The sequence below is a fragment of the Notolepis coatsorum genome (assembly GCF_963971535.1).
Source record: "Notolepis coatsorum genome assembly, chromosome: 18".
Classification (NCBI taxonomy): Eukaryota; Metazoa; Chordata; class Actinopteri; order Aulopiformes; family Paralepididae; genus Notolepis; species Notolepis coatsorum.
In genome coordinates this window covers 82560825-82574317 of record NC_140182.1, presented here as the reverse complement: position 1 = coordinate 82574317, position 13493 = coordinate 82560825, and the positions used below count along the sequence as shown (strand labels likewise).

Below are 13493 nucleotides of genomic sequence, written 5' to 3'. Positions count from 1 at the left end.
ATTCAAACTTTTCTTCTTGCAGCCTCAGCAGATGTGTGATTCTCTCCATTTCCTGTATCCCCTCTACCAACTCTATCCATTGATCCTTTGTCGGCACTTCTACCTTGTACCACAGTTTAGTTAAAGCTTTCTTGGCTGCCACTATCAATATCTTAATCAAATATTTGTCTTCCCCTTGGATTCCTTCCTGTGACAGATTCCCCAAATACAACACTTGGCCTCCCTGGGGTATTTCGTATCCTATTATTTCATTTATTATCCCTCCTATCTCTTCCCAGTAGTGCCTTATCTTCTGACATCCCCAGAATATGTGTATGGTTCGCCCATTCCTGTCCACACTCCCTCCAACATGTTTTCTTTGCTGGTGTGTAATTGCCCTGTATTTCTGGTGTTATAAAGTATCTAATTATATTTTTCCACCCAAACTCCCTCCATATCCTTGATCCTGTGGTTGTTTGTTGTGTCTTACATGTGTCATACCACTCTGTTATCTCTATTTCCAACTCTCTTTCCCACTTTTCTTTCACATACAATGTTGTATTTCCCTTACTGTCCATTATTGCCTGATATACTGTAGTGCTGATATCACCCTCCCCTTCCGTCCTTCCTATGAATTTACCATTATCTTAATTACCCCATTCTGTTCTTTGTCTCTATCTTGCTTTATTTCCTTGTTATAGTAGTCCCTAATCTGTAAATATCTAAAGTGGTCCCTATTCTCTAGTCCGTATCTTTCTTTCAATTTCTGTAGAGTCTGCATCTCCCCTCCTTCTGTCATCGTGCACATTGCTGTTATACCCCCCGTTCCCACCTCTTGAACCCATGGTCTTCTATCCCTGGTCTGAATTTGTTGTCGTGTGCTATCCATCTCAGTATCTTAGATTCTTTTTCTAGCTTGTATTTCTTTACTATTGTGTTCCATATGTTTATAGTGAATCTGGTAATTGGATCTAGTAGTTGTTCCTGTCTTCTGAACAGCTCCCTATCTCCTATCAGTGCCTGCACTTTGAATCCCTCTCTTTTGGTTTCTATATCTTTCCATTTGGCCTCATAGTTCACATTGCACCAGCATGCTACTGTTCTAAGCTGTGCTGCATAGTAATAGCTTTCTAAACTGGGTACTGCCATCCCTCCTTTCTCCTTTGGTAATTGTAGAGTCACATATCTGATCCTTGGCCTTTTCCCCCCCCAAATGAATCTTGATATCTGTCTATCCCATTCCCTAAATTGTTTTTGTGGTATTAATATAGGTAGGGATTGAAATAGGTATAGTAACCTTGGTAATATGTTCATCTTAATGATTTCGATCCTTGAACTGAAATCTAGGGGCATCACCGTCCATCTTTCTAGATCTCTCTTGATTTTCTGATTTATCTGTGTATAGTTTGCATCGTATAGCCCCTCCACCCCTCTTGTGATGTTCACCCCTAGGTGCTTGATCCTGTCCATGTCCCATTTGATTTTGTATTTTTCTTTGATCTCTATCGTTGGTGTGTAGTTCAGTGCTAATGTCTGTGTCTTCGTCACATTAAGTCTATACCCTGAGTAATATCCATATTCTGTCAGCAGATCCATCAGTGTCGGGAAGCTTGTGTCTGGTTGTCTCATATATACTATCACGTCATCTGCGAATAATCCCAATTTATGTTCCGTCCCCCTTATCTCCACCCCTTTGATGTCTTTGGTCTGTCTAATTAGTTGGGCCAGTGGTTCGATGAATACATCGAAGAGTGTTGGCGAACGACAACAACCCTGTCTGGTAGCTCTCTAGTTTAATCCGGTCCTTCAGACTACCATTCACCTTAATCCTAGCCGTCGGTTCTTGATATAATGCCCTAAGCGTTTTTGTCTAATCCAAATCGAAGGCTTTTTCTGCATCTAGGCTAACTAATACTGCACTTCCTCCTTCCTTTTGTATCTCCTCTACTATCTGCACTGTCTTCCTTATGTTATCCTGTGTCTGCCTTCCTTTAATGAATCCAGTCTGGTCTTCGTCTATTATATCTGTCATAAATGTCTCAAATCTTTTGGATATTATTGATGTATACATCTTGTAACTGAGGGGTACAATTCCCTGACTGTATTGTTAGATATGATACTTACTACCACTACCTCTTGTACTTTAGACTCTGGCCACCCAGTACTAGGCATAAATAATTATGGTAAACACTCCCACGTAGATGAAACGATCCAACACAAATGTACCAAGTCGAAAGTCTGCGTTTAATAATAATTAATACATAGCAAAAGGTATGTAGAGCAATCACTTAATTACATTTATGATTTGAAATAGGATGCACTTTTATGGCAAATGAGTATTCGTTGGTATATCAATAGAGAACGTCCAATCTCTGGTGGCGCAGGCGGTAAATATACAACCTGGAATATTTAAGGAATAATAGCAATGATACTTTAATGATTATAGAACTGGATACACTAGGGGGGGATTCCGGTCGCTTGTAAGACAACTGGAGAAGGGGGGGGGGGGTAGAGTCTGGCTGTATCCGTCTGGCCGAGGGTATCCTGGGAGAACCCACGGTTGTGCGGCTCGGTGCCTCAGCGATCCTCGATCCACAGATGAAAGCAGTTGGACTCTCTGTGGGCCGGCTTCCTCCGGTCCACGATGGAGAGACGTGAAGTGACCTCGTCGTGTAGAGCGTCTCCTCACCTGTCGTCCTCTCCGGGGGGGGGGGTTTCCAACACACGGCAGTGTTGGTCTTTATCCATAGAATAATCACTGTATACAAAGCATAATCCGTGCCTGGGAAGGCGGGCTGTCGTCGGTAGAATAATCCGGTATGCAGGTCCACTCGCTCGTCGGCTCTGGGGCTCCTCGGGTGCAGCCTCACATGGGGTCGGCCACCCTGGATAAGCAGCCAGTTCTACCCGAAACGATGGGGGTGCTGACTACGATAGTATTCTCACCGCACGAAGCACTACATATGAATAGACTATTATTAGCTTAATAGACTACGTCCAACTCGACGATATAGTGCCAAATATGACTATTCAAATATTAATATACACGATGTCTCAATACCGATGGTAGGCCGAACTTGGCCTTACTCCCACACGTGGCGTCGCGGGGAGGCTTTACGTCTGTCACTCTATTGGAGGGTAAGAAACTGGACTAAAAAGGAAAGTCCTACTTTAGTAGCGCAGTATATATACGCACTATGAACAAATAGTACCATTAGTGGTGCGGTAGCCAGATTCCTACGCGGAACTAGGACTTGTTCGTACATGTTGAGCGGTACGTTTGAACTGGGTCTGGGGGGTATGGCAACCTGGCACCAAGGTCTCGACCAATAGTAGAATGGAGACTATTATGGGATGTTCAGTAGGCCAGAATGGATATTCAATGCATATTGTACAAGGAATATACAAGGGATATCAGGGAATATTAGAGAATATACAAATACAATTAAATATATATATATAAATAAATATATATATTCGGTTTAATCTGGCCCTTCACAACACATCTTGTAATCTACATTAAGTATGGACACAGGTCTGAAACTACTACACAGTTCTCTATCTTTCCCTTTTGGAATTGTAGTAATTATGGCCTCTTTCCATGAAGGTGGCATTGTGCCTTTTCCCATTGTGTGTCTGAATGCTGCTTCTAACATGGGGCTCAGTTCCTGCCTAAATGTTTTGTAGAATTCCGAGGGGAATCCGTCACTACCCGGTGACTTACTACTCTTTGCCCTACTGATCGCATTCCCCACTTCTTGTTCTGTGATTTCTGCATTTAATATTCCATTCTGTTCCTTCCCTATTGATGGTAAATCCAATTTTTCTAAAAATGTTTCTATCTCCTCCTCCCCTGCCACTATCGGTTGTGTGTATAGTTTCCTATAATATTCTTCAAATGCCTTCTCTATTTCCGCTGGTTCTCTCAGTATTTTGTTTGTGTTTGTGTCCCTTATTGTATGTATTGTGTTTATTTTTTGTTGCGTCCTAATTCGTCTAGCTAACAAAAACAGTCTGGTCGCCCTCGGTCCCCCTTCATAGTATGTCTGTTTCATGTATCTAGCTTTCTTCTCTATTTCTGACAGCAGCTCCCTGTTTATCTGTCCTCTAACTTCCTTAACCTCTCTAAGTGTCTTCTGGTTCTTTGAGCTTTGGTGTTCTTTCTCTAATTCTTTCAGCTTCTTTATCAAGTTCTGGTATGTCCCTATTCTGGGTTGTTTTCAAGCAACATGTTTAAAGCTGCCTGGACAGAGTGACACAAGCCATGAGATTAGTGTGTGTTGTATGATGGTATGATTAGTGTTTATATGTAATATGTATCTGTTGGCAACTCTGGGTTGCTTCCAAGCAATGTGCCTTAAAGCTGCATTGGTCAAGTTATTCCTGAGAGTGGTGTTGTATGATGGTTTCATTGAGACCCAGCGCTAACGGTTAAAGGTGCTGTAAGTAGTATTTTTTTCTTAAAATAAGGGTTAAATAGCTCTGCATTCTGACAGCCATCACTGATATAGAGTGTTTGGTCAGTAACATGTCTCTCCCAGTCCCTCACTCTGCAGTAAACAGAAAATAAATTTTCTGGTATCCTGTTCTCACTTTATCCAACCAGGAGAGAGAACCCTAGATATTTTTACTTATTTCAAGACAAATTAGCTTGCAGATTATTTTACTTGTTTTAAGCACATAATCTAAATAATCTTATTTTACATCTCAAGAGACTTGTCCTGTGGGGAAAATAAATACATTTCCACAATGTTCTCTTGAGCAAGACAGAAGAAATTACGATTTTGTTGACACTTGGAGATACAGATTTTGGCAACAACACTCTGGGAGAAAGTTGATGTGGTAACATGTTGAGTGATGTGCTCTCATCCGCTTTCTTACAGTAACGTTAACGTAAGTGTTGAGTGATGTGCTCTCATCCGCTCTCTTACAGTAACGTTAGCGTAAGTGTTGAGTGATGTGCTCTCATCCGCTCTCTTACAGTAACGTTAGCGTAAGTGTTGAGTGATGTGCTCTCATCCGCTTTCTTACAGTAACGTTAACGTAAGTGTTGAGTGATGTGCTCTCATCCGCTCTCTTACAGTAACGTTAACGTAAGTGTTGAGTGATGTGCTCTCATCCGCTCTCTTACAGTAACGTTAGCGTAAGTGTTGAGTGATGTGCTCTCATCCGCTCTCTTACAGTAACATTAGCGTAAGTGTTGAGTGATGTTCTCTCATCCGCTCTCTTACAGTAACGTTAACGTAAGTGTTGAGTGATGTGCTCTCATCCGCTCTCTTACAGTAACGTTAACGTAAGTGTTGCGTGATGTGCTCTCATCCGCTCTCTTACAGTAACGTTAGCGTAAGTGTTGAGTGATGTTCTCTCATCCGCTCTCTTACAGTAACGTTAACGTAAGTGTTGAGTGATGTGCTCTCATCCGCTCTCTTACAGTAACGTTAGCGTAAGTGTTGAGTGATGTTCTCTCATCCGCTCTCTTACAGTAACGTTAGCGTAAGTGTTGAGTGATGTTCTCTCATCCGCTCTCTTACAGTAACGTTAGCGTAAGTGTTGAGTGATGTTCTCTCATCCGCTCTCTTACAGTAACGTTAACGTAAGTGTTGAGTGATGTTCTCTCATCCGCTCTCTTATGCTGCTTTTCCACTGCATGGTACTTACTCGACTCGACTCTACTCGCTATTGATACCTGGTATTTCGTTTGTTTTCCATTGCAGGTAGTACCCGTCGTCATAGGGCGCAGTGACGTCACCTTCAACGCGACACACAAACACACGCATATCGAAGCTAGCTATGAAACCAGTGCCTTATTAGCTAATGTATGCTAGCCGCAATGCTAACGGTTATAATAGGCAATCCCAGTCACATAAGCACATAAGCTAACAAAATTTGCGATCTTTTTGTGAGACTAAACTTTAGGGCTGTACCGACTAGTTTGAAGCTTCGAAGCTTCATTTATAACGCTGACATTCGAATTCTAAATCAACATTCGAATATGTATATATATATATATATATATATATATATATATATATATTTTTTTTTTTTTTTATGTGTGTATTCATTCTGTTTAAACCAATGGGGTTTTTCTTCACAGTTGCAGATAAAGATTATAGTATTATACTATTATAGTACCGTAATTTTCGGACTATAAGCCGCGCCTTTCCCCCCCATTTTTCGACCCTGCGGCTTATATAACGATGCGGCTAATCTATGGATTTTTACAGCTAACGGCCACTAGGGGACCTCCTAAATCTATGGATTTTACAGGTTACAGTCCACCATCTTTAACTCTCACTCGCTCTTCTCTCACAGGCACACAGCTGCTGCAAGTTAATAAATGGGAGCTTCCTCAAACAGCCATCTCTTTCCCGACAATCCCCTCTGTGCACAAACCCTTACATATGGTAATTAAACATTCAAACACGGGCGGTCAGGTGGCGTAGCGGAGATTGTGCTCGTCACCAATGCAAGAGGCTGCGGTCTCGACTCCCGGAGAGTTAGCATTGCCTTGGCTTGGGCTGATCGCTATACTAACTCGTTTGGCTGAGTTAGGGGGAGGGAAGCCGCGGGTGGGTCCTGGGCGTTGTGGACAGCGACCCCTACAGTTCGGTCGGGGCGCCTGCACAGCGAGGGTAGGATCTGGAAAAAGGTAGTGTGACCTTCCACACGTTACACTCTCCCGGTGAGAATCTGCGCTGCCAGGCTGGCTGCCGGCTGGCTGCACATGTGTCGGAGGAAAACATGTGACAGTCTCCGGCCTCTCGGACCAACAGTAGGGGGTGGGGGGGGTGCGCAACAACCAGGAAGGGGGTTGGGAATTGGCATAACGACTAACAGTGGGATGGGAGAACAATCGGAAAAAGGAGGCGGGGGAAAACATAAAAAAATAAATAAAAAAAACATTAAAACACCTGCGGCTTATAGTCCAGTGCGGCTTATATATGTACACATCATTCTATTTAGCTGCTGCGGCTTATATTCAGGTGCGGCTTATAGTGCGAAAATTACGGTATAAAACATTTATCATGTATAAATGTAGCCTATCTGCATCCGCTTGGCGCTCGGCAATCCATCAAGACGTCACCATTACTTTCGTACCAACCGTGCCCTTATTGGATTATTTATGTTGACGAAACTGACGAGTTAATTTCATTAAAGAAAGTTGATTTAATACAAAAATGTAATCATTTAATCAGATTCATCACTTTATTCAAATTGAGGATTTTTTGAGAATTTTTTTTATTATAATTTTCTTTTATGATTACGTCATAAAATATGACGACAGACATTCGAAGCTTCATTCGAAAACTTCAATAGAAGCTTTGAATGTTAAAAAAAAATAAAAAAAAATAATGACATTCGGTACAGTCCTACTAAACTCTTTGTTCTTGGTGGTAAATTGTGTTGCTGTTGGTTTTGTTTCATCAATAAATAAATAATAATAATAATTCATTTATTTTGTATAGTGCTTTTCAAAGACCCAAAGTCGCTGACAATAGGCAAAAAAGAAACAAAGAAAACAAAGAAACATAGCACCACAGGGAAACGGAGGACAATAAGAAATACACAGGAACATAAAACCACGAGTAACGGATAACAAATACGGGAGTGAGTAGGGGAGACAGTTGGGAGGAGAGTAAGGGAAAACCAAGGGGGGTGGGGGGGGAGCAGGAGAGGAGAGAACGTGGGGCAGGGGGAAATGGTGGCGAGTTGGAGGAGGGTGGTTATGGGTAAGGAAGGTTGAATGCTTGGGAGAACAGGTAGGTTTTGAGTCTGGATTTGAAGGTGGAGAGTGAGGGAGAGTCTCTGATGGTCTGAGGGAGGGAGGGAGTTCCAGAGTCGGGGTGCAGCTCGTGAGAATGCCCAGACACCAAAACTTTTGAGTTTGGATGACGGGACAGTGAGGGAAAGAGTGGAAGAGGACCGGAGGGAACGGGTGGGGCGGTAGGGGAGAAGGAGGTCAGTCAGGTAGGGGGGGGCCAGGCTATCGAGGGCTTTGAAGGTGAGGAGTAGTGTTTTGAAGTTAATGCGTTCCTTGATCGGGAGCCAGTGGAGGGAGTGGAGGACAGGAGTGATGTGTTCGCGGGGATCGGGTGTTAGTGAGGAGGCGGGCGGCTGAGTTTTGGACCATCTGCAGTTTATGGAGGGAGCGGGAGGTGATGCCAGTGAGGAGGGAGTTACAGTAGTCCAGGCGGGAGGAGATGAAGGCGTGTATGAGGGATTCAGCAGCAGGGGGGGAGAGGCAGTGACAGATTTTGGCAATGTTGCGGAGGTGAAAATATGAAGTTTTGACAATGGAGCGGACATGGGGGTCAAATGAGAGGGTGGGGTCGAGGATGACACCGAGGTTGCGGACTAGGGGGGCGGGGGTGATGGTGGAGTCATTGATGGTGAGTGTGATGGGTCCGGATCTGGTGAGGGTGGTGTTGGTGCAGATGATGAAAAGTTCTGTCTTGTCGCTATTTAATTTGAGGAGGTTATGGGTCATCCAGGTTTGTAGTTCCGTGATGCAGGATTCAATGTGACTGAGGGGAGGGCTGTGGGGGGATTGTGTGGTGATGTAAATCTGGGTGTCATCAGCATAGCAGTGGAAGTTGAGGCAGAATACACTGTGAATTTATGTTTTTTTTGTTTATTGCACTTTGTTCTCGCTGCAAACAAATAATGAATGCTAATGTTTAGTATTCACAAGGCTATTTAAAGATGGCAGGCTTGTGTTTTTGTGCAGGACGCCCCCCGTGTAGCGCAATGAGGACGTAGTGATGATTCTCTCTTCTGACCAATCAGTGTTTCAGGTCACTTTTTGGTACCCGTTCTACCCACTTGGAACCTTGACAAAGCAGGTACTAGAAAAAGTACCATCTGCGAATTTTGGCAATGGAAAACCGAAAATGGTAGAGTCGAGTAGGTACCATGCAGTGGAAAAATGCCATTACAGTAATGTTAGCATTAGCTTTCCTACCTTGTCGCCATCCAGTGCTCCTAGTCTACCCTTCAGTACAACACAGTGAGCACACATTGAGCTAATGCTTGGTAGAATTCTGTGTTTAGCTAGCATTAGCTGTAATGTTAACATCAGTGTTTAGCTAGCATACATATCCGAATGTATATCCTGGACCGTATTTTATTCTTTATTCTTATTTTTATTCTTATTCATGACTTTTGTTTTTGAATACCCAAATGTTTACTGCAGGGGTCACCAACCTTTTTTAAACTGAGAGCTACTTCATGGGTACTGAGTCATACAAAGGGCTACCAGTTTGATACACTCTTCTGAAATAACAAATTTGCTCAGTTTGACTTTAGTTATATATTATTATAAATGATAAATGATACTCATGTTTGTGAAGACACTGATCACCTTAATGATTCACTATAATTATCAACAATGACTGAACAAGGTGGGAAACGGATCATATCAACACTTTATTGCTATTTATCTCAGGAATTGTTTACATTTTCAGAAGATTACTTCTACAACATTTAGTAGGAAAGATGTCCCATTTTCACAAGCCACTGACAAACCCTTTTAACAAATCATGAACTATGTTGCACCATGTGTAATGTAATGTTTATAATTATGTAATGTTTAAGAAAAATCTACTTTCATATTTTTTTATAAATCTTATCACATTTTGAACAAATGGCCAAAACTGCTGCATTTAATTTTTTTTTATATCTGTTACATTTCATGAACACACTTTTGAATTGAACATTTTTTTTTTATATTGTATTCAACTTTGCCATGGCACTGCCATGTTGCCACTGACAACATCTGGTTTCTTTGTTAGTGGGAAGACTGGCATTGCATGCTGTTCACCAGTGTATTGTAATCTGGTGTGTAACCTGACACAGCAACTCTGAGTGAGTCTTGCATCAGTGAGACGAGAGCAAAGTTGCGCGACTTGCACAATGTGGAAAGATTTGGGTGATTTTGCGCAAGCTCCCACGTGCACCTGTGCGCGGGTCGACGCAAGATTTCTCCCGGTGGTAGATCTCGGCGGGGGGCACGACTTCCCAATGCACTTCCATCAGCGAAAAGGTCGGGGCGCGACATGGAACAATCTTGCTGATTTCGCTTACCCGTATTCCGATCCGTGCAATAATATTCACGGGGGTAGATCTCGTCGTGGGACACAAGTTCCCAACGCATTGTTATTATGCGCCCCCGCTGTGATATTAATTGAGGGGCGGATTAGCGGTGATGGAGAAATGAAGAAACACAAGGCTTGCCGCGGGTGACTCATGTGGTCCTTGCGGGCCATGTTGGTGACCCCTGGTTTACTGTGCGCGATCTATAGTGCTGAATTTCCCTCTGGATAAATAAAGTATTTATATTCTATTTATATTTATACTGTAATGTTAACATCAGTGTTTTGCAGCTGGGGGACTTGCTAGTTCCCGGCTGTATACGCACAGTTACGCTTTGTTCGCTTCATATCACAGCCGGGCAAATTAACATAAACTGAAATGAACTCTAGATCTTCCGTGTGACGATATGTCCCCCGGGAAATGTTACCCCGAAGTTGCTGAAATGGTCCCATCTTCTCCAAATTTCAAAGGAGGAGTCCGTCTTGTTTACTGGGGGATGACATCTCGGTGAGAACATAAAGAAATTGTTATTTTCACTCAAGGTCGCATTTGATTTATCGTGGCAGCGGCCAGTAAACAGAAAGACTTCGTTGAAACTTTGAGATGTTTAGAACCGTTTCAACAACTTTGCGTGGCATGCGTATCCCCCCAAGACATGCCAAAGAAGCCGGGGAACGCTTCAGATGCTCTTTTTGTACCAACTTCCATATGTCTCTACAATAACATATGAGGCAACGACCGTGACCTTAGCCAGCTGAGGTGCTAGTCTTCAGCTCGCACTTCATCACTCACAGACGCACGCACATACACACACACACAGCATCACGTGCAGTTATTTCTGCACTGGTCACTGCTACTCTTGCACACAATTCAAACTTATTCAGCATTATAGTTTTGTATATGTATATTTCTATCTGTGGCCTTGCACATCTGTTTTGTACATAAAGCGTTTATTTTTTTTTTACCCCAAGCTATGAATATATGTCTTTACACGCATGTATTTAATTCTGTTACATAGCTCTGTGTATCGCTGTTACTATAACTCTGTACATACTGTTACATTTGATAGAGATACTGGTGTATTCATACACTTATATATCCATACACATATACAGTACCAGTCAAAAGTTTGGACGCACCTTCTCATTGAACTGAATGAGAAGGTGTGTCCAAACCTTTGACTGGTACTCTACATAATGCTATACAAGGAAGCTTATGTTTGTATTTACATTTGTCTTTTTGTTCATTTTTCTTTTCTTACCTTTTTTTATTTATTATCGTATCTTTTATAAGTCTACTTATCTATTATTATTATTATTATTATTATTATTATTATTATTATTATTATTATTATTATTATTATTATTATTATTATTATTATTATTATTATTATTATTATTATTATGTTGGGCTATTTATGATTGTGTCAATTCTGAGCTGTATGCAGCAGCTTTGCTTTGCAGCTGCGTAAAGGACGAGGCGTCCAGGTCACAAGCCTGGCTGGTCTTGGGTTTTTTTTTTTTTTATACTCATCTCTTTTCCCTTTCCTGTCCCCCCTCTCTTCCTCCTGTCCCCCCTACTCCTGTGTGACATCTCCCAGGCGACGGAGCTGACCTCGGCCATGCATGCGGACCTGAAGGTGGAGGAAGCCATTCAGGGAGCCATCCAGGGGGAGAACGGGGAGGTGGTACAGATAGTCACCTCCATCGCTACCTGAGAGCCCCCTTGTCCGGCCCCAGTTCAGCCCTGAAAGCCCCCCCACCACCACCACCACCCGCCCGGCAGCATGGCTAAACAAGAAAGGACAGAACCGCGGAGGTCCAGAAATACGAGTATCAGACTACGAGATCCAGCCAGCAATCGCATAAATATGACTTTATTCAAACAAACACAGGAAGTCATCGATCAAATTGAGCGGAGTGACATTTCTCTGTATTTGCCCCCCCGACCCCTCGCCACAAAACACTCGAAACAGTTCATTGCCAACCGACTCTTAACAATGTGGAAATGTTTCACAGAGAATAAAAAATAAGAGAGAGAGACCAGGATGCTCCAGAATCAACAGTGGTTCTTCAGGGGGGGGTTCTCATGAACAGGAAGAGGTGGTCCACCACCACAACGTATACAGGGGGATTAAACCCCTGGCCGCGGAGGACGTTGCTTAGGCAGACCGTCACCCTGTCACCTCATCAGCACAGGAACGCTTGTTTACATCAAGTTTTGGAGAGAAAAAAAGAGTAGAGTCATCGGGAGTTGAGCTGCTTGGCTAACCCTCGCATCAACAACCTGAAAGCCCACCTGGAGCAAATGACCCGTGTGCGCCTTTTCTGGTCCTTTTTGTTTCCTTCGTGCTGGACTGCAGTGGACAGAGCAGACTTTAGCTGAAGGCAGCTATTGAGATTAACTTGGCTTCCCGTCACTCGTCTGTGTTTCTTTGTAAATCGAACCTTCCTCTCCTGGTCATGCACCCCGCCTTCCTTCACGTTATGCTTGTTTTCATATCGGGTTCTTTTCACCCGCATAGCTTTTTGTTGGTTTTGTTTCATTTATCTAATTGTAACATGCTGAAGTTTTCGTGGAGCTTTTTGTTGGGAGGTAGAAGACCATGAAGCGTAGGAAATGGTCCCCCGATGGTAAGGCAGTAGAAAAAGAAAATGACTCGTAGGATACAGAGAGAGCCTTTATTTGTTTACCCCCCCCCCCCCCATTCTGTGTCTATGTGAATGATACATTCATGTGAATAAAATATTTTGTGGTCGCCATAAAAGTGTTTTTCTTCTGCTCTGGTACTGTATTTTCTCTGCCTCTGCATAAACACTGGTCAGTTTCAAGACTTCAGGATCGAACCCCTCCCCCGTCAGGAACAACGACTCAGAAGATGTCTTTGAAACGGCTGGATATGAGACAGTGGGTTTTTGAGGTTGTGTTTCATGGTTAGCCGAGTGTTTCCTTCCATTGTGGCAGAGGTACTTATTACCAGGCCTTTGTGGCAGGGGCACTTATTACCAGGCCTTCAAACAACCTTCCAAACCCAAGCTACTGTGTTGTCTACCGATCAACACGCACTCTCATAAAGAACATATTGCACGGAATAGTCGTCACGTCAACACAAAAGGCCATTTCCATTTCTGCCCCCATATCTCACTCCCTTTAACGAGCAGCATGATGCAGAGCATATGCGTGTGTGTGTGTGATTCTGTCGAATGGACGGAGAACATGTGTGTATGTGTTCAAGTGATGGAACGACGCAGCGCTAATGATGGATTCCTCTTGAGGCAGCGAGGAAGAGATAAATGAGACTGGAGGAGCCAACAGAGAGCCATCCATCTCGTCAGCTGGTCGTCGGCTACTTGGTGAGACGAGGGGCTCCCGACGAAGATGTGACATAATGAGGTGGTCTCCCAGGTGTGCGCCGTTGGCTC

The 13493-nt window shown here is 43.1% G+C and overlaps 1 protein-coding gene across 4 annotated transcripts in view; it reads left to right on the top strand.

The window, feature by feature from the left end:
• Positions 1–12772, top strand: part of banp (BTG3 associated nuclear protein) — a 186382-nt gene extending 173610 nt beyond the window's left edge. For 3 of the 4 annotated variants that reach the window (XM_084334450.1, XM_084334448.1, XM_084334449.1), the window contains exon 13: positions 11672–12772. In XM_084334450.1, the coding sequence (XP_084190576.1) occupies positions 11672–11788 (117 nt within the window). In that variant the 3' untranslated portion in view covers positions 11789–12772. The remainder of the gene's footprint in view (positions 1–11671) is intronic. The other variant, XM_084334451.1, reaches the window with a different exon arrangement.
• The last annotated feature ends 721 nt before the right edge of the window (positions 12773–13493 follow it).